Source organism: Carassius auratus, chromosome 37, assembly GCF_003368295.1.
Source record: "Carassius auratus strain Wakin chromosome 37, ASM336829v1, whole genome shotgun sequence".
Taxonomy (NCBI): domain Eukaryota; kingdom Metazoa; phylum Chordata; class Actinopteri; order Cypriniformes; family Cyprinidae; genus Carassius; species Carassius auratus.
The window spans coordinates 16,670,422-16,690,950 of record NC_039279.1 but is presented as its reverse complement, the minus strand read 5'-3'; the positions used below and the strand labels follow the sequence as shown (position 1 = coordinate 16,690,950).

Here is a 20,529-nt window from a genome sequence, read left to right as displayed (position 1 = left end):
TGGACTTAAAGCATCTTGGGCTATGAGCTTCTCCAGCCTTCCTCCAGACTCTAGGACCTTGGTTTACTAATGAAACACAAAACCTGCTCTCATCTGAAAAGAGGACTTTGGACCACTGGGCAATAGTCCAGTTCTTCTCCTTAGCCCAGGTAAGACGGCTCTGACACGTCTCTGTGTGTGGTGGCTCTTGATGCCTTGACTCCAGCCTCAGTCCATTCCTTGTGAAGTTCACTCAAATTCTTGAATCGATTTTGCTTGACAATCCTCATAAGGCTGTGCATCTCTTGGTTGGTTGTGCTTCTTTTTCTTCCACACTTTTTCCTTCCACTCAACTTTCTGTTAACATGCTTGGTTACAGCACTCTGTGTTTTCTTTTTTTTTTTTTTCAACAATTGAATCTTTTGTAATAGAATAACTGGTACTTTAAATCAACATGGTTAAATTTTAACTATTGCTTAGAAAAGGCTGAAACTATGTAAAAAAAAAATTTGTGCATGTCGAGTAGAATCAGAATCAGAAAATAAATATACAAAAAGAAAATTTGTGACCCTGTCTGTGAAATCCAGGCTAAAGTCTCAGAATCTAAATATGAGATAACAAGCATCAAAGTTTGATTTGATTTCAACCATTAATTTCATTCATTTTCATTTCTATGATTTCAATCTTTGACATGGCCTTACTCAGTATGAAAGATATAAAGGTTATATTTTCGCAGAATATTCTACATCTTTATGAAGGATGATTTTATGTAGAAAACAGTAAATCACAGAAAGTCTTTATCTGGGTTTTCAAAGGCAGGGTCACACATTCAGTATATGTACAGATATTCTATATACAATATTATATAATTAACTATATCATAATTGAATTTAAATTGAACAATGATAAAGCAGCTTTGTCTGTTTACAGTTTATTATCTTGCATTTAGGTTATTCATATTTTTTGGATTCCTAATTCTGTTTAATTTCACATTTAGACCTTGGAACAGTCATTGGTCATCATGTCACTGTTTTCTATCGAGCTGCCACCTTGTGGTTACTGTATGTCACTGCACATCATCTGGATCTGCTGTAAGGTTATTTATAGTGAGAGTGAATAGAGATGAAGTGAAAAGACATTAAAGGATTAGAGCATAACTAATGCACTGCAGGATTACAGACAAACGGGGGTAGAGACAGAGCTGGAGGTAAACAGAGACAGAAAAAGACTGAGAGAGAGCTAGATAAAAGATCTGCAGGTAAAGAGAGAGAATCACAGCAGCCGAGCAAGTGATTCAAATCCAATAGAAATTAAAGATTTCAAGGCTCCAGTGCACTGCATCCTGCATGGCATGCTCAGGTGAAGACACGCTCACAGGTAAGAGGATAAACTAACACAGATATAAAGGAGACAACTGCTTTGGTTGGAGTGGAAGGAAATCTGGAACCGACTAATATGCTGGTTTATATTTGTGTTTTTAATATGGAAATGTCATATATTTTTGTCTTGATAAGGATTCTTTTTGCCATTTCAATTATATTATATTATATTATATTATATTATATTATATTATATTATATTATATTATATTATATTATATTATATTATATTAATATAAATAAATATTTTATTATATTAATTGTAATATTACATTTATAAAATGACATGACATTTTATGTAAAATGACAAATTATTACATTTATTACATAATTTAGTTCATGTATTACCTTATGAATTTTGATTGAAATATTTTAATGTAATTTTATAAATGTAATATTGCATTTTATATGGTAAATAATATATATTTGCTAAAATATTTAGAAATTACATTTATGTAATTAATATATGTAATGATTACATTAAATTTGAATCATTACATTTATTACATTTGCTAAAATATTTAATCAAAAATGTTTTTGTTTTTAGTTTGTACACTTTTTGCTTTAACAATGGATTGATTACACTGGTCTATCATTTATTACTTTTGATTAGTGAATTAGAAAAAAAAAAATACATTTTTTACATTAAAGATGTTTTTGATTTGGATTTTTTTAAATCACAGATTTTTTATTGTTTTAGACGCATATACCTCATCTTAGATGTTTTTTGACAAACAGTTGTTTGTTTATGTGTGTGTGTTCGTGTTTTTGTGCAGCGATGAATATAGAGAGGATTATCGAGTGTATCCGAGAGGATGATCAGAAAGGACTGAAGGCAGAACTACAGCAATTTAATCGAGAGGTACTTACAATTAACTAAAAACGGATTAAATTCAGTCCAGTTGCCCCAAAACCAATGTATTAATAGCATCACGACAATACATGAAATTACAAAACAATCTACTTTGTTGTGTACTTAAAACTCACAGTTTATGTAACTACTCTTTTCTAATTCAATATTTTCGCTCTCTCCTAGTATGCACAGTGTTTCTTCTATGATTCGGAGGAGAGGGAGAGAAGAAGAGTAAGAGATATCTGAGTGCAATTACACATACACATTCAGAAATGAGGTTTCCTCAAATTTTTCTCATATTTTAGATTTCTGAATATGAACTCCATAGAGTTCCCTGAGCCGTGCTGTTTTCCTCTGGGAAGGAAATATTCCTGCATGTCCTCAGCTGTTTGCTGATACTGCAGTTGATGTGATCCTCGGCCTGCAGCTCATTAATATTTAGTTCATAAGCTCTCTACCAAATCCATCCCAGAGAGCAAGTCAGTGTTGATCTGTGTAATGTTAATATTACAAAGTGATGTTGGTTTACTATCATTTGTGCATCCATGTTCCAAAGAAAATTAGCTCTGTTATTGATCGTTAAAACACACACTAAGAATAAATACACACATTTGTCAGAATACATATTTTCTTTGTCTTATCTTTTCGGATAGTTTAATAATTCTCTTTTTTTTCTGTTGTCTGGCTGTTTGTTCAATCCGAAAAGAGGCTGGAAATGGAAGAGGTATTATTTTCTTTTTTAAAAGATGCAATCTTGTATTTTTTAAGAGTACTCACATTCTGAAAAGGATTTGACAATTGTTAACACCTTTGGTTGTCTTCAGACATTTTCAAACCGCAAAAGCTTACCTTCTGTAAGAATATAAGAACGTACACACAGAGATATTTATTATTAAACATTTTGGTAATTAATGCATAAAACTAAAATTGTATTGCTCTTTTAAAATGTAATCAAATTAATTGTGAACAATTTCATTAATTTTTCGAAAAAACAAATAGCTTTGCTATATTTGTAACTTTATGGTGCTGTATTAATTCAAAAATAATTTGAAGTAACCCTAACCCATTTTATACATAGGCATAAATATATAACTTAGAGATTAATATTGTTTAGTACCATGAAAGTGAGGAAACCAACAGGTTAAAAGTGCACAATTTCAGCATTACTAGCGGCACCCATAATTGTTCCCGTAATACTCTGTGTTGTTGTTTTGGCCACTGCAGTTCCGAAAGAATAAAGTGCGGGATTATATGTCAGACTCTGATTCAGACTATGATGAATCCAGTAACCCAGATGTCATTCTGAGACAGGTAACCTCGACTCTTATCAACAAATACACAACTTAACCATTTTAAAACCAGTTTCTGCCTTTGTTTAATTAGTTTTATTCCCTCAGGCTCTGGCTATGGTTTTGATCAGGTTCCTCCAGACTGAACCGCAAGGGCGTCTGCTGAAAGTATGCCTGAGATCCATCCGGATTCTCTCCAGGGACAAAAAGGTTTTGGGCCCTCTGATCACTGACAGAGCGCTTCTCACTCTTGCACATCTGGGTGACATCAGCAATGCACCTGTTCCCAAAGAAGACAGCGACGGTGACTCTGACCCCTATAATGACATCATGGAGGCTATTTCTGAGAGCAAATTTGGTCGAGCGGACGAGGATGAGCGCGGCAGTGAGGAAGACGATGGTTCTGAGGCAGTTAGCGGTGATGTGAACGACCCTGTGGTCTGGGGTCAGAGTGATTGGTGTGGTGAGCGCAAGGCCAGCACTTTTTCAAACATGAGCCTCATTCCTTCTCGCAGGAGGAGCAGCGTTTTCAAAGCTCTGACGCGAGGTAAAAGAGACAGCAGAGGAAGCCTTGGGGGAGGAGAGGAGGAGGAGGAGGAAAAAGAAGAAAAAGTTGATGAAGTCAGTAGAAAGGAAGTCATGAAAATCTTCTGTAACATTGTTTACAATAGTGCTTGGGCACAAGAGAGAGCCAGCGAACTCGGGTATGAATCAACTTACACTTTCAAATTCTAACATCTTTCCTCATGAACTCTATGAAAAATGCAAATAAAAGAGTTTTTTTTTTTTTTAAGGCCAAACTATGTAGTTACATTCATCTACCAGCAGGAGTTTATCTCAGGGCCGTACGAAAAAAATTCTAAATTCTTAATTCGAAAGTTCCGTTTTCCAGGTTCTGTTATGATTTCAACAAATTTTGATCATCATAAGGTAATTGAATTAAATGATCCAAAATGAGTTTAACTGAATCAACTTAATCATAATCAATTGAATTCATAAAAGTTTGGCAATTTCCTAATTTATTTATTTAAAAAAAAAAAGCAATTTATTAATTTATTTTACTTTTTCAGAAATTCTGTGCCATCTGTTTTAATTTTTATGAATTCTGTATTTTAAAATTTAATACAAAACTTATTACTAAAATATTGGTAATTAAATTAATGCATAAAACTTAGCAATTTAATTAGCCTTTTAGAATGTAATCAAATCTCATTTTTTGAAACGATTGCAAAATTTGGCACAACAGAGGTTTACACTTTAAATGGAAGAAAAATTATGATATTCCTTAAAATTATTATAATTTTTACCATTAGTATAATTACCGTGAGAAGCACATTTTAGTATACAAAATAATTTATTTGTGTCATAATTTCATCAAGATAAACCGAACATTTATTTTGGCGGGTTGAAATGCTGATGAAGTGACTCTCATCCAAATTTTACCAAATATATACAGTATATTTTATGTATCTAGATTCCATCTGTATTTTCATAAATTATGTCTGCTAAAATCATAGGGCCCTATTTATGCTAACCAGTGAAAGATTAACCACTTGGTTACAAGTCATAGCAAAAAATAACGAAGTCAGTTTTGAAAAGGGTTAATGCATTGAAATTATTGCATTTTATTTGTTTGTTAAGTGCCACTGTATTCACTGAAACAGTGTTTTTCTCTCTCTCTAACTGTTTGCTGTGTTTCAGTCTCCTCTGTGGTCTGACAGAAAAGCTAAGTAAGGAGTTTCAGTCTGCATCTTCCCCCTGTGGTCAGTTTTACACACTCCGGTTCATGTTTTTACTGACAGCGTTGAGACCTGAACTCAGAGCACAGCTGAAACAAGTATCTACTTTTTCTTCTTCTGTTTTCTAATATTTATTAGAAGTTTCGAGCCAATCTCCAATTAACATTATACGTGTTTAGGGTCAGTAAGAAATATTAAGCAACACAGCTGTTTTCAACATTTATAATAACAAGAAATGTTTATTGTGCAAAAAAAAGCAGCATATTAGAACGATTTCTGATACTGATGCTGAAAATACATTCAAATATAAAGCATCAATTTAGATTTGTAGTAATATGTTCTTACCTTTTTTTGTATTAAAAAAAATGCAGACTTGACAAGCATTTGAAACGTAAAAAATATTTCTGACACTAAACTTATTAATGTCTATATTATAATGACTTTTTCTTAATTTGTAGGAGGGAGGAGTGCCATTATTAACAACGGTGCTGGAGAAGAGTTTATCAGTCCAGTGGAAGGAGCAATATGAAGTGGTGCTGGATCCTACAGCGCCTCCTATTAGTGTGGAGGACTCACAGCAGGCTCAGGAGGCCCTGAAGATTCTTTTTAATATAACACACAGCACACACACTCAGGAACCAGAAGAGGTGAGTGCATGCAGAGATTATCATCACACTCACCTCCCTAAACTATGGTTGCACCACGTGATGTGTCAGATCCCAGACAGCAAGCATTTTCGGGATGGTGTTACTATAGGACTGTGTTTAAAACCCCACACAGTGCACTGAATAAACTGATATACTGTAACTGTTCATGTCAAGACTCTCTTTGTGTTGATCAGGAAGATGCGTCTCTCTATCGCCACCTGGCGGCAGTTCTGCGTCACTGTCTGATGCTCTCCTGTGAGGAAGAGGAAGCTACAGATGAATTAAAGGGGTTAGTGCTGATAAATATTGTTGTAATGTAATGAAAGCAATTTAACAGCATCTGTAGCATTAATTATCCACTAACTGAAAATGTTGGCATTTACGATGCATTCCACTCAAAAGTGGAAGTCAAATATAATATATGTCAAAACACTTTATTGGCATGATTAACAAGATCAGGACAAACATACACAGAAGGAAGTGAAAGATAGCAAAAAATAGTAATAAAATATATAAATAAATAATAGTAATAAAATATATTAATAAATAATATCAGTAGAATAGTAAGTGCAATATATTAAATTAAATGTAATTAAATTAAAATGCATCATGTCTACATTATTGTACTTCAATAGACGAGTGAATTTGACAATTAGATCATAGTGCACTTATTAATTTGTCTGAAAGATACAAATACTTTCTTGGCATGATTGACAAGACAAAGACACACACACACACACACACACACACAAACAAAGAAGTGAAAGATGATAGAAAAAAAGAAGAGACATTATAAAAACAATAATAGAATAATAATTGCAATATAAAAATATAAAGTAAAATAAATTAACTTAAATTAAATAACATACCACATTTCGACAGCACTGTTGTGCAGGCAATTAACAAACTAGTGAATATTAGTACCGGATCACATGTGTAGAGCATATATTAAGTTGGCTGATAGATGTCTAACTGTCTTTCCTCAGTAAAACTTGCATCTAATATGTTTGTGACAGTTTTAAAAAATTAGGAATTAGATGTGACTTTTACAAAGAATATCTCTCTATCATATCTCTAAATGTATTCTATTATATAGGACTCTTTATCCCATGTACCTTACCAGTGTCACTTCCTTCTTCTGGAAGTCATGTTTGTCTGTGTCTGCTTTTCTCTATGGATACACTGTCATCTCCACTCATATAAGTGATTCATGTAAATACTTTGATAAGAATATGAGATATACATTTCTGCATTTTAGTTCATTTTAAAGTGAACAGATTTGAGCATACGCTTGTCCTCATCTCTCTCTCTCTCTCTCGTTCTCTCAGGCATGCAGCGAATATGCTGTCTGCTCTCCCACTGAGCTGTCTAGACGTTCTGGTGTCTGTGCCTCTGGGTCCAGACTCACAACAGATCAATGGAGCCAACATGGACTGTGTGCACAACCTGCTCATCTACATGGAGAGAAAACTGGAGCAGGTAAAGAGAAAGTGGAAGAAACAAATATGGAAAGGGAAAGAAAAAAACAATATAGTGAAATACAATTTTAAAATAGCTGTTTTCTACTGGAATATATTAAAATGTAAGATATTCCAGTGATGCAAAGCTGAATTTTCAGCATCATTACTCCAGTCTTCAGTGTCACGTGATCCCTTTTAATCAATGCTCAATGATTTAATGCAGTTTTGTTTGGCCCACTATTAATTTCTTTCAAATAAAAAGAAATATCTTATTGATGCCAAACTTTTGAACAGTAGTGTACATTGCACTTTTTAAATAAATTACTAAATTATTTATTATATCTATTATTTTATAGTTTTTCAGCATGAAGACCTGGTCTTTAAAAGAGAACCCCAGGAGGGAATAAATACATATGTTTGCAAAAGCAGCTTTTCTAACACCTTGGTGTTTCACATGCAGGGAGAAAAGGTCAAAGAGAGACTGACTCCTGTGCTGAACTTGCTGACCGAATGCTCCAGAGGTCACAGAGACACGAGACACTACCTCAGACAACAGGCATGACTGCTGTTTGACATTATTTCATTATTTTTTTGTTGATCAAATGCCATCAAATTTGATCTATTTGTTTGTTGAGTGCAGATTCTGCCTCCGTTAAGAGATGCCAGCACTAAACCTGAGGAGGGAAACACCATGAGGAATCGTCTGGTCAGATTGATGACCCACCTGGACACTGAGCTCAAACACTGCGCTGCTGACCTGCTCTTCGTGCTGTGCAAAGAGAACGGTAACACATAGAAACACACTATTAACCACAAATAACACTCAATATTCTGTAAAAAGACAGAATATTCTTTAAAAAAATTGCTTCTGTGCTATAGAAGAACCATTTTGGGTTCCCTGAAAAACCTTTCAGAGAACAGTTCTTAAACAGATCCCTAAAGAACCTTTCAGTAAACAGATATGGGAGCCTGTTTATGAAACGGAATAAAAACATCAAAAAGATAATTGTGACATTTTATCTCAAAATTCAGAATTGTTTTTAATTACTCACAATTTTAAGAAAAAGGTCAGATTTGCAAGATATAAAATCTGCATTTACATCTTGACTTTCTAATTTTTTTTTTCATTGAATTCTGAATTTAAATCTTGCAATTCAGTTTTTTTTCCTGCCATGGAATAAAAAATAAAAAAGGTACCTGCGACTCTTTATCTCAAATTTGACATTTCACAAAGACCTGCCCCCCTTTATTACTGTTGCAATGTCTGAAAAGCCTTGGCTCTCTCAGGCCACACATCGCGTTCTTACGCAGTGAAATATACATCAGCAAAGAGGACACAATGCGCCAACAGACAAGACAGAGCAGGTTACTTTCGCACTTAGACCAATCATCTCTTTACTAGATATAGCACAAAATCAACATGAAGGAACATCAGAAGACACCTGTCTGGATTTATTTCAAACAATTAGCAGATTCTGCATCATGATTGGTCAGATCACCTGTCAATCAAACACCGGGCCAAGTAGTAGGTTTGTTTGCAATGACGTCAATTCTGTAACGAGAATGCAACTGGAGGTGATTTTTCTACATGGGAATCACTAGCAGAAACTCCAAATGCCTATGTTTTACGTTGTTTATAGATGCACAGATCATTCAAACTGAGAAACCCCACGGAGTTATTATTGTGTATGAATATTTGTTGTTCATAAGGGTGGAAAAGTCAAGAAATTGACTGCATGAAAAATGCAGAAAAAGGTATCTAGTAAACCTGCTTCTGTGGGCAGGAGGAGTCGAGTCGTATAAATGCTTGTGTGTGCAAATGGTTAATAAAAGATATAATTATAAATTAAGATATTAATAAAGAAATATATAAATAGATACAGGGCTTTCAACTCTCATGCATTCAACATGAGACAGTCTGAATTCACTCAAGGCTAAATGCCACACGTAGACGTATCCAATCCACTGCTTCAATGACAGCCAAGTATTTCAGTTAAGTTGAACATAAGGATCACGTCCAACATATGTTGTGATCTTCTGTTTATACCTCTCTCTTGTAAGAGTGTCTAAACCAGTACAGTACAGACTTTCCTCCATCTTATCCATTCTCCTTTCCACTTCCTGTCCTCCGTCTGAATTCTGTATGTCATCAGAATAACATTTGCAAACAAGTATATTTATAACTCACAATTTTTTTATCTTGCAATTGAGTTTATTTCTTGCAATTATGAAAAAAGCCATAATTGTGATTTAAAAAGTCAAAAGTGTGAGGAAAATAGGTTGCAATTACCTTTTTTTATTCCTTTGCTGTAACAGGCTTCTATATAAAAGAACCATTTTTTTAACCATTTTAATAATTTGAAAAACCTTTTCCGCTACAAAAAGTTCCCTTTGTCCAATGGAACAATTACATGGATGTCAAAGGTTCTTCATAGAACCATAAATGCCAATAAAGAGTCAAGAGTCTATGTGTTTTATCTTTTATTTTTTTATCGGCTACTCCAGTCAGGCGTTTCGTGAAGTACACTGGATATGGAAATGCTGCTGGGCTCCTGGCCACTAGAGGCTTGCTAGGAGGTCAGAGGTCAAAGGCCACATCATCAGGCACGCAGTACTCTAGCGATTCAGACTCGGACACCGAGGAGTACCGGCAGATTAAAGACCGAGTGAATCCAGTGACGGGACAGGTGGAAGAGGAGCAGCCTGATCCGATGGAGGGAATGACAGAGGAGGAGAAAGAGGAGGAGGCTCACCGGCTCATCAGTCTTTTTAACAAACTCTCAAAGTAAGGACCTTAAACCATGGAAAACACCAGTACAGATTCACACATACATACTGCTTTAACACTTACATCTTTTCCTAAACAGGGATAATATGATTCAGCCGATGGGACTGGACGAAGAGGGTCAGCTGGTGCCTCTGTCGGAGCTCAGGGACCTTTCAGAGGAGGAGAGGAAATCAGAGGAAGAACATGATGACCTGGAGAATGTAGAGTAGAACTGATATAGATGTGGTGATCAAAACTGACTAGATAAATAATCATATTTCAATATGATATAGTTTGAACAGTTAGGGTTAACACATAACACCACCTAGACATATTACCTGAATATATCTAATTAATTGAATCACTTTATTCATTTAGTACATATCTGGTCAAAAGTTTGGATCAATGAGATAAAATAATAACTATAATAATAATATATATATTTTGTTTGTTTGTTTTAGCAAGGATGCATTAAATTAATCAAAAGTACAACCGTTAATACATTTATGATATTACAAATATATATTGATATAAGAAAATGCTGTTCTATTCATCAAAGAATCATGAAATTAAAAATGTATCACACTTTCCTCATAGATATAAAGCACCACTGTTCTCTACATTGATAATAATCTGAAATACTTCTCAGCATATCAGAATGATTTCTGAAGATCATGTGACACTGAAGACTGTGTCTTGATGCTGAACATTCAGCTGTGCATCACAGGAAGAAATTGCTAAATTACTATTATTTTACAATAATAATATTAAAATATTCAAAATAACTTTAAAACAGAAAACAGTTATTTTGAACTGTAATATTTCACAATTTGTACTGTATTTCTGATCAAATACGTAAATGCATCTTTGGTGGGTAAAAGAGACTTTTTTCCAATAGCATTACAAAATCTTACCAAACTTTTGAAAGGTAGCGTATGTATAAATAAGTTTATATCACAATTATTCAATTAGTGAGTGCATTTACTGTATGTGTTGTCAAGGACTCTGTGTTCTTTAAATATTAATTTGAATGTTCATTTATATTCGTGAATGTAGAATCAGTGGTATGAACATAGTTTCCATTTAATGTAAGTTGTGTTTCCTAAACAGATTGCAGGACATGTTGTGGTAGTCTTCGTTTTTATTTGTGTTGTGTGGCACTGAGAAGCTCCGCCCACAGTCAAATCTTATTGGTGTACACCCCTCTCCACATAGCTGAATAATAAATGTTAAACTGATGTGTGAACTGCTTTGGTTGATTCATTGAATATAACTCAAATGATTCACTCATAAATCTGATACCATGGCTTGCAACCGGTTTATTCTTTAAAATCAAAATGCTTTTAAGTTTTTCTTGCCTCTTAGGGTTTACATTATCTTAAGCAAAGCAATTCATCATTAATTTCACGGTGTGTCTGTGAAATGCTGAGGAACCTTCGAAGTGGCAATGTACAACACAAAGTACCTCACAATAGAAACACTTAACACAAAATGAACATAACTAATGTAAATCAAGCATGCTAATATTCATAGGCCACGAAGTGTTAGCAAAATAACACATTAGCAGACCAGAGGGAATAATCTGGAATTTTTCCCAGAAAACTTTTAAGGAAATGTATCTATGTACATTTATTTTTTAAAAAAATTCCAGTGCCTTGAAATTATTATCATTTTTTTTAAGACTGACAAACTTTCAAGGATTTCAAGGACCCGTGGGAAACTGTATTAACTTGCATGCTTTTCCAGGCCTGGAAAACACACAAAAATCCCTGAAATTCCCCGGTTTTACATCACTGGAAAACATTATACTAAGTGCAAACCTCTTAGTTCATATCAGCTGAAAAAGAGGAAGAAAAAAGGCACGTCAGTGGAACAACAGCTCACATTCAGTTCAGATTAATGTCAAAGATATAACAACAATGAATTCAGTCCAGGAAAAGACTGAAGAAATACAGTAATAAGACAGAAAACAGACTAGTGCAAAAACAGACTCCAAAAACATTAGACTTAGATTTTAGCATTATTAAACGTTTGTCTTGTTCTTTCATGATAGCACACAACTATGAAACCCATCCATTTAAAATACAGCACTACTTGTAAACTCAGATTGGTATTTTTATCCATCAAATCATACAATTCCTTTGTACCATTACTGAAATTCTGCTCTGCAATATTAGTACACACACAATTATACACACATCTCCCTGACATGACTGCTTCAACACTAACTGTGTTACTGAAACCACGCTGTCTTTCTTTGTGTAAACATTTGGGCGGTATTACACAAATATTTCCACATAGTGATGTAGATATGTGGGGGCGTGTTTGAATGAGCCGTTTAAGGGGGGCATGGCAGAGTCTTAACTTTGATAAAGAATATCTCTTTGGATTTTAGATTTAGCCTTTGCAACTTTACAGATCGTCTTCATGCACCAAGAGCTTGTAACACTCCAAAGTGAAATATATTGCATCATATGACCCCTTTAAGAAATCATTTTAATTTAGGAGTGCTAATATGTGTGCAGTCAAGTCTTTCTGCTCAGTCATAGGAGATCTTTCTAACACAGCTCCATCATTTGCTCCAGAGAGAGCTGGAGCTCCACCGACTGCAGAGAAGACGCCCCGTTTGCAACAGCAATCATATTCAAATGCTCCAGTGAAGTCAGAATAACCTAAAAAAAATGAGAAAAAGAGAGAATGAATGGGGGAAGATAAAAATAAATCATGATACTTACTTTTCAGTGGAACAGATTTATGTACCTGTCAACAAAATAGTTTATTTAAATATATATTTTTTTTATTTCTCAATTGTGTATCATAAATGATACATAAAGCTTTTATGGCCCATAGAGTATGTTTTAGAAAAAAAAAATTGAGAAATGAGGAGAGAGAACACCTCGATATTAACTATAGGCCCAAACTGAACAGAAATATGCAATTTGGTGCAAGTGTCATTTATATGCTCAAAAAGATGTGAATTAATAGTAAAAAAGTTAAATGAATAAACATTAAATCTATATAAATCAGTTGTCATTTAACATGCCCTAATAATATGTTTTAGTAAGATGACATTTAATGCTCACTTTTATGATCAAAGCTCTGTAATTTTTATTGTTGGGTCAAAACATTTAATGCAACAATTTTACAATTATACTAAAAGGCTTTTTACTTGCTATTAAAGTACTGACTATCAATCAGACATCAGAAGGCATATAGTAGATGGTGTACAACAGGATTTACAGTCAAACTGATCATTTTGATCATTTAGAGGCTCTAGAAATTGGTGTATGAAATATGATACATTAGGCTTTATAGGATAAATATAAAAAATCTAAATATTATAATTTTCTTGTCAATATAAAAACTATTGAAAACTTAATTTGCCCGGTCCTAACCTCAATCATGATGAGTTTCTTCTCCCACGGCTTCATTTTGGGGTCGGGCCACTTCTCTCCCAGAAAGAAGTACAGAGCGTAAGAAGGAGATTCACTGTTTGTCTGCATAAAGGCCTTCAAACCTACAGGAATGACAAATTATAAACTAAATATTTTGCAGCCACCAGCTATCAACCATATTGGTTTAGTTTTTAATGTATTTTTTTATTACATTCTTTTTATGAAAAAAACATTGTTTTGTGTGTAAATTCCATAATAAGGCATTTTCCTACTGTTCTCTTATTTTTGTTCATTTATGGGGGGGGGGGGGTATGGAAAAAGGCAATAAACTGACATCTAAAGTCAGACTTTTTGTAATGTCTTTTCAATGATCTATGCAATTACATGTGCTGGTCATATAATTAGAATATCATCAAAAAGTTTATTTATTTCACTAATTCCATTCAAAAAGAGAAACTTGTATATTATATTAATTCATTACACACAGACTGATATATTTCAAATGTTTATTTCTTTTAGTTTTGATGATTGTAAATGACAACTCAGGAAAATCCCAAATTCAATATCTCTGAAAATTAGAATATTACTTAAGACCAAAACAAAGAAAGGATTTTTAAAAATCTTGGCCAACTGAAAAGTATGAGCATGTACAGCACTCAATACTCAGTTGGTTCTCCTTTTGCCTGAATTACTGCAGTTATCACATCTTCCTCTTCACAATACCCAGAGATTTTCTATGGGGATAAGGTCAGAGGAGTTTGCTGGCCAATTAAGAACAGGGATACCATGGTCCTTAAACCAGGTACTGGTAGCTTTGGCACTGTGTGCAGGTGCAGAGTCCTGTTGGAAAATGAAATCTGCATCTCCATAAAGTTGGTCAGCAGCAGGAAGCATGAAGTGCTCTGAAACTTCCTGGTATACGACTGTGCTGACCTTGGACTTTAGAAAAGAGTGGATCACCACCAGTAGATGACATGGCACCCCAAACCATCACTGACTGTGGAAACTTTACACTGGAACTCAAGCAACATGGATTGTGTGCCTCTCCTCTCTTCCTCCAGACTCTGGGACCCTGATTTCCAAAGGAAATGCAAAATGCACTTTCATCAGAGAACATAACTTTGGAACACTCAGCAGCAGTCCAGTCTCTTTTTGTCTTTAGATGCTTCTAACGCTGTCTGTTGTTCAAGAGTGGCTTTACACAAGGAATGCGACAGCTGAAACCCATGTCTTGCATACGTCTGTGTGTAGTGATTCTTGAAGCACTGACTCCAGCTGCAGTCCACTCTTTGTGAATCTCCCCCACATTTTTAAATGGGTTTTGTTTCACAATCCTCTCCAGGGTGCGGTTATCCCTATTGCTTGTACAATTTTTTCCTTCCCTTCATCTCTCTATTAATGTGCTTGGACACAGAGCTCTGTGAACAGCCAGCCTCTTTTGCAATGACCTTTCGTGTCTTGCCCTCCTTGTGCAAGGTGTCAATGGTCGTCTTTTGGTCAACTGTCAAGTCAGCAGTCTTCCCCATGATTGTGTAACCTACAGAACTAGACTGAGAGACCATTTAAAGGCTTTGCAGGTGTTTTGAGTTAATTAGCTGATTAAAGTGTGGTACCAGGTGTCTTCAATATCGAACCTTTTCACAATATTCAGATTTTCTGAGATACTGAATTTGGGATTTTCCTTAGTTGTTATAATCATCAAAATTAAAATAAATAAACATTTGAAAAATATCAGTCTGTGTGTAATGAAATGAATACAAGTTTCACTTTTTGAATGGAATTAGTGAAATAAATCAACTTTTTGATGATATTCTAATTATATGAACAACACCTGTAATTGTCTGGCTTTTTCAGCAAACATTGTGATCAATCTTATTAATAATCAGCATATCATCTAACGATTTGATTGTAAATCTTTAATCAATCAATAGCTGTTGATTCAACACGAGGATGGGAGAAATCTGACCCAATATAACTCACGTGATATGTAATCTTTGAAGTAGTAGATGGCTTCAGGTGTGTTTTTGGCGAGCTCTCTGGGTGTTTGGCTATTTTCATGTTTGCTTATACCCCAATAGATCCTGCTTGATCCCCAACGGTGACCACAGACCACGGCGTCCAATTTCCTGATCTCCAGACCACCCAGATTATTCAGAATGTCGTTCGTATGCTTGGCCTGGATCTGATCCAGAATACCTTCAGGAACAGGAAGTGTGACCACTGGAAGATCAGCACTGCCCATGGATTCGTCCCTGCGGGTGTTAAAGGAATACTGTTAAGTTTTCATCTGTATTAAACATGGTGCTACTTTAAATAACAGTGAAGAGCAAAAATACCAACATGTTTCCCTGATACATCAGTCTGAAACCAGCAACATTCTCCACCAACTCTTCTTTCACCATCTTCCCTTTGTAAAAAACCTTAATCTGAAAAAAAGTGTCTGTGAAGAAAACAGATGAATTAAAAAAAAGCTGTGTGAGTAAATAAACATCAACACTTGATGTGAACATGTGATGACTTTGAGAGCCACTTACCCAGTGATACCACAGGAACGGTCGCCTGATGACCCTCTCCTTCACCGACTGGTTGATATTCTGGGGGATGATGACCCGCAGCCGTCGCCCCCTCAGACGCCGGAATCTGCCCCAAACCACCGACTGCCCCCTCAGCTAAAGGAAATGGTTCACGAGTGTCCAATATTTGGTAATGGAACTCATTATATTGGGATTCGGGACATGGGTTGGGTTCCTGAAAGAGTATTTGATCTTCAAGCCCCATATACATCTGATCTGGATTCCAGACTTCATGAACTGGAACAAGAATGAAAAGGCTGTACACAATGCACTGTCCTTCAAATCACTATATACTGTTTATCTCTTCTGCTCACTCATGCTGTGTTTATTACATAAATTAAAAGCATCACCATTCTGAAATATTATTGCAGTTTAAAAGAACTGTTATCCATTTGTATATATTTCATAATTAATTCAGTCTTTAGTGTCCTATGATCCTTCTTATATGCTGACTTACTGCTCAGGAATTGAAATTTGTTATATAACATTTCTTTTAGCTGATTACTATTTTTGAGGAAATTGTGATGCACTTCCATTAAAAGGTTTGGTGTAAATAAGAAAAAAAAAAAATAAATAATAATACTTTAGATTCTTTAATAATAATTAATTACTTTTCAGCAAGTATGCATTTATTTACTCAAAAGTGACAGTAATGACATTTTTCAATGTAACAATATATTTCTATCTTAAATAAATTAGATCTTTTGAACACCCTATTAATCAAAGAATCCTAAAAAAAAAATTATTTTGGTTTCCAGAAAAATTATTAAGCAGCACAACTGTTTTCAACATTGATAATAATAGGAATAATATAAATAAATTACATTTTAACATATATTTACACGGAAAACAGTTCTTTTTAATGGTAATATTTCATAATATTATGGTATTTTATTCAAATAAATGCAGCCTTGTTGAGCAAAAGAGACTCCATGCAACTTTTTATTTTTAATATTCTAAACTTACAATGCATATACAATAAAACAATTATTTTTTTCATCATAATATAACAACAGTACCATATAAATCATTACCCAACCAAACAGAGACCAAAGGTAACTTAAAATAAAGGTACTCAAATAATCGAGTTGATGCAGATTATATTATGCTTTGTACCACAGCCTGCTATAATGAAAATACATCATCTTTTCTGTTCTTTTCAGTCTACCTTGTGAGGAACTGTCCAGAAGGTTTAGTCCCGTGAAATCTTGCTCCAAACCTTGAGGTGGATGTGCTAAGAAAAATAAAAGTAAAACATACTGTCATCGCCATGAAACAAATTCTACCTAACAAATTAATGGCTGGGTATAAAGTGCGGTCTTACTAGGGGACACGTCGCTCTCCTCAGCACCCTGTTCTTGTGAAAACTAAAAATGAAGAAAGAGAAACAATTCCCAAGTCAGTGTGTGTATGTCATATCTCATGCAACACGTGGTCTATTTGAGAGTGTTTTAAAGAAGAACCAGACAAACACGGTTTAAACGCGATGAAACAGATACTCACATCAGTCTCTTGAGAGCCCTCGGATCCTGAAGCTGGAGAAGAGAGAAAACAAATATCAGATTCAACAGTTCAATCAATCTTCTTAATGTCATCAACCACAAATGTAATGTTTCTTACCCGCAGAATGAGGTTCAGATGGAAACTGATAGACTTTATGTGGATTAGCGCCATCGTTCTTGTCGTCATATATAACCTTGAAGCCTTTAGCACGAAGAGCGCTACGGAAGTTTCTCTTCCAAACAGAGGGATCTCCGTTGATCCTGCCATCTCCACCGACGCTCGTCTGTGCCCAGGCCTGACGGGAACAAAGTACAGATATCAGAAGAAAAGTATGTATTCAAAAAAGTACCCTGGTATAACATTATGGTAAATGCTTCTTTGATATAGTCTATGGTACTGATTGATTTATATTGATAAAAAAAATAAATAAAAAAAAACTTGTGGTATGGTATTGCTTGGTTGTAATGAAAGTGTAGTAGTTCTTTGGTAAAAGTATTTTCAATAATATACTAAATATACTATTGAATTATAGTAATTTCAGTAGTACCTTGGGGTACTTGAAATCATTTAATAATACTTATTTTTTATCCATGTAAAATACCATCCCTTGGTAAAAAAAAAATAAAAAAGAGGTACTCTTTTGCATATTTTTAAAAAGAGTGCTTATGGAAATGATACATTTCAAAAGAATACAGTTGAGTGTGAACTGAACATAATGTTTTTGGACACATAACTGCATGTTATTTACACTTAAATCAAACTGTATCATAGCTTAAACTTACATTAAATGCAATAAGTTGAAATTAAAGAGTGCTTTTTGACCTCATGAGGAGGATTTAAGTACATCTTATGTGTAATTCCATAATAACTTATGTTACTTTATATTGTTGAAGTGTAGGCTACTGCCGAAATATACCGACAAGCATTTATGGCCAACTAAAATATTTTAATAATTACACATTTGTATCAATGTTACAGTAATATTATAGTATATCAGTAACAAAACATCATACAATTTGATAAAACAACACTTTATGTGCTTTACTATGTTAGTCAACACATCAAAATAAGTGTACATCTTTAAAGCAATTATTACAAAATATTTTTTTTACTAAATGCACGTATTGAAAGCGTATTTAAGTGTGGTAAAATAAACAGTCATTAAGGTGTAGCCTTATTTAAATATGAAATATTATATTTTAGTAATATTATATTACCCGCAAGTAAAAAAAAAAAAAAACCTAGACTTGGAAGTACTGCAAGTAGTGCACTAAATACACTCTTTGGTGAAAAAAATGCATGACAAACAATGTGTATTCTCACTTTGAATATGAGGACATCATCACTGTTGGAGTCCTGTCTTGAAGCGTGCTTCCATGGAATGCTGAACTGTCTTTGTTCTTTATTGATCCAACACACTCCGGGATAACGTCCACTCTGGATTTGTTCAGTCAACCAGGGTATGAAGAGTGGTTTTGGTTGGGCCATGATGCAATCAGACTATACACACCAAACCATCAATACACTGCACAAATAACACAACCAAAAACCATGCTGAAAAATCCTCATAGTCATAGGCTATACAAACTTTCACAACAAAATTACATACAGTACTTTCTACTGTCAATGTTCTATTGAATTCATGCGCCTAATAGGATTACCTAAACAGTATATCTGACAAATATTGGGAAGACATTCTTTATGAATAATATGATATCTGGGTTTACGTTACATAACAAACCGTGTAATTATAACAAAAGCGCCATGCCTACCTTGCTTTAATCGTACGATACAAACGTGACCCTGTGTTCTGTGGCTTCTCTTCAGGACGAAAAGAAGGTCTTGTTTGTCAGTGCTGCTTTAATACCGCACTTTTTTCAGATATTGTGCTTTACGTTCAGGTGTTAAACATTACTCTGGAAATCCATGTCAGTTTCGATTTCCCATTTTGACGTCATTGCACACGTCACTCCAGTAGTTTCTTACTCTAGACGGCCACTAGATGGCGAAGACGACCATAAAAAGAAAACTGGTATCCGGTTATGACCAGTCTATGGTTATGATACGAGTATTAAACTGTTTTTATAGCCTATGGTATTAAATAACGTGGGAAGTTTGAACAACGTGAAAATCAGCAACGACATTTATATATGTGTGTGTGTGTGTGTGTGTGTTGTATTAACACAATGACTTTGGCACGTTCCAGATCAGTACATTTTACATTTCTCAAGGATTAAATTTGTTTATTTTAGAGGGAATGTGGTGCAGAACAGAACTGAAGTGGTTAATACTGTAAAACATACAGAAATAAAATAACCCGAACCCGCCTACTTGTATTTCCTATTATTAATGTTTTCCACATTTTAGAATAATCATCAAAATTATGACCAAAAATGTCAAACCAATCAAAACTGCCGTTAAAAACCTTCTAATTCTAATAATAATTCTAATAATAATAATAAATAAATAAAAGAATGTAAGGATGTATTTATATCAAAAATTATTAGGGTCATAATAAATATTATTTACATAATATAATTATTAATAGGCATATATTTATATAACAGGCAAGCTACTTTTTGACTTGGTATATTTGCAAATTGATATAAATTTCAGGTCAAGAGTTGTACATTCTGAAAATATTCCGTACCATTTCTGACAATTTATTACCAGAAAAGCTCGATATTGTTAAAACACTGTCTGGAAATACCCAGCTGCCAATATAAGGAATTGTTAAAGAGAAAATAGAAAGAATGAAGCATGAAAAATAAAAGCAATAATAAAAACAGCAATAAAGGGAACTCTAATGAAGTCACGGTCGAAGTTCAAGAAAAAGTACAAACCTTTTCATTTAGTTCTCTAAGGTTCTGTGGAAGTCAAAAAACAAACCGATTTAACTCTGATCGTTTCACCTGTCAGACTTCTCACCGTAAACCTGAGGAGAA

At 34.3% G+C, this 20,529-nt stretch overlaps 2 protein-coding genes across 3 annotated transcripts; one reads left to right on the top strand and one right to left on the bottom strand.

Moving 5' to 3' along the window:
- The first annotated feature begins 962 nt into the window (after positions 1 to 962).
- On the top strand, positions 963 to 10,513 carry LOC113056392 (synembryn-A). Its single transcript, XM_026223161.1, has 14 exons — positions 963 to 1,356; positions 2,135 to 2,220; positions 2,395 to 2,442; positions 2,918 to 2,935; positions 3,436 to 3,522; positions 3,609 to 4,204; positions 5,202 to 5,337; positions 5,698 to 5,886; positions 6,081 to 6,175; positions 7,215 to 7,365; positions 7,807 to 7,902; positions 7,987 to 8,131; positions 9,852 to 10,131; positions 10,214 to 10,513. The coding sequence occupies exons 1-14, from the start codon at positions 1,326 to 1,328 to the stop codon at positions 10,341 to 10,343; spliced, it is 2,088 nt and encodes a 695-aa protein (XP_026078946.1). The 5' UTR covers positions 963 to 1,325; the 3' UTR covers positions 10,344 to 10,513.
- Positions 10,514 to 11,407: 894 nt separating this feature from the next.
- On the bottom strand, positions 11,408 to 19,554 carry LOC113056391 (interferon regulatory factor 3-like). 2 transcript variants are annotated; one of them, XM_026223160.1, is made up of 11 exons: positions 19,357 to 19,554; positions 18,908 to 19,084; positions 17,702 to 17,879; positions 17,585 to 17,616; positions 17,406 to 17,448; positions 17,250 to 17,315; positions 16,043 to 16,318; positions 15,849 to 15,948; positions 15,489 to 15,760; positions 13,509 to 13,630; positions 11,408 to 12,785 (listed from the first exon to the last, which is right to left on the bottom strand). In XM_026223160.1, the coding sequence occupies exons 2-11, from the start codon at positions 19,070 to 19,072 to the stop codon at positions 12,672 to 12,674; spliced, it is 1,368 nt and encodes a 455-aa protein (XP_026078945.1). In that variant the 5' UTR covers positions 19,073 to 19,084; positions 19,357 to 19,554; the 3' UTR covers positions 11,408 to 12,671. The 2 variants fall into 2 exon arrangements, with proteins under 2 accessions (XP_026078945.1, XP_026078944.1); XM_026223159.1 differs by having other exon boundaries at positions 18,908 to 19,109; positions 19,357 to 19,553.
- Positions 19,555 to 20,529: the final 975 nt, after the last annotated feature.

Excerpts from the sequence above, each read along its gene's own strand:
- LOC113056391 (XM_026223160.1), bottom strand. The coding sequence starts at position 19,072 with ATGGCCCAACCAAAACCACTCTTCATACCCTGGTTGACTGAACAAATC. Across the intron at positions 17,316-17,405 it reads GGAGAGCGACGTGTCCCCTA|CACATCCACCTCAAGGTTTG; the intron begins GTAAGACCGCAC and ends TATTTTTCTTAG. Across the intron at positions 13,631-15,488 it reads CTTCAAAGATTACATATCAC|GTTTGAAGGCCTTTATGCAG; the intron begins GTGAGTTATATT and ends TCATTCCTGTAG.
- LOC113056392 (XM_026223161.1), top strand. The coding sequence starts at position 1,326 with ATGGCATGCTCAGGTGAAGACACGCTCACAG. Across the intron at positions 2,221-2,394 it reads TACAGCAATTTAATCGAGAG|TATGCACAGTGTTTCTTCTA; the intron begins GTACTTACAATT and ends GCTCTCTCCTAG. Across the intron at positions 8,132-9,851 it reads CGTGCTGTGCAAAGAGAACG|TCAGGCGTTTCGTGAAGTAC; the intron begins GTAACACATAGA and ends CGGCTACTCCAG.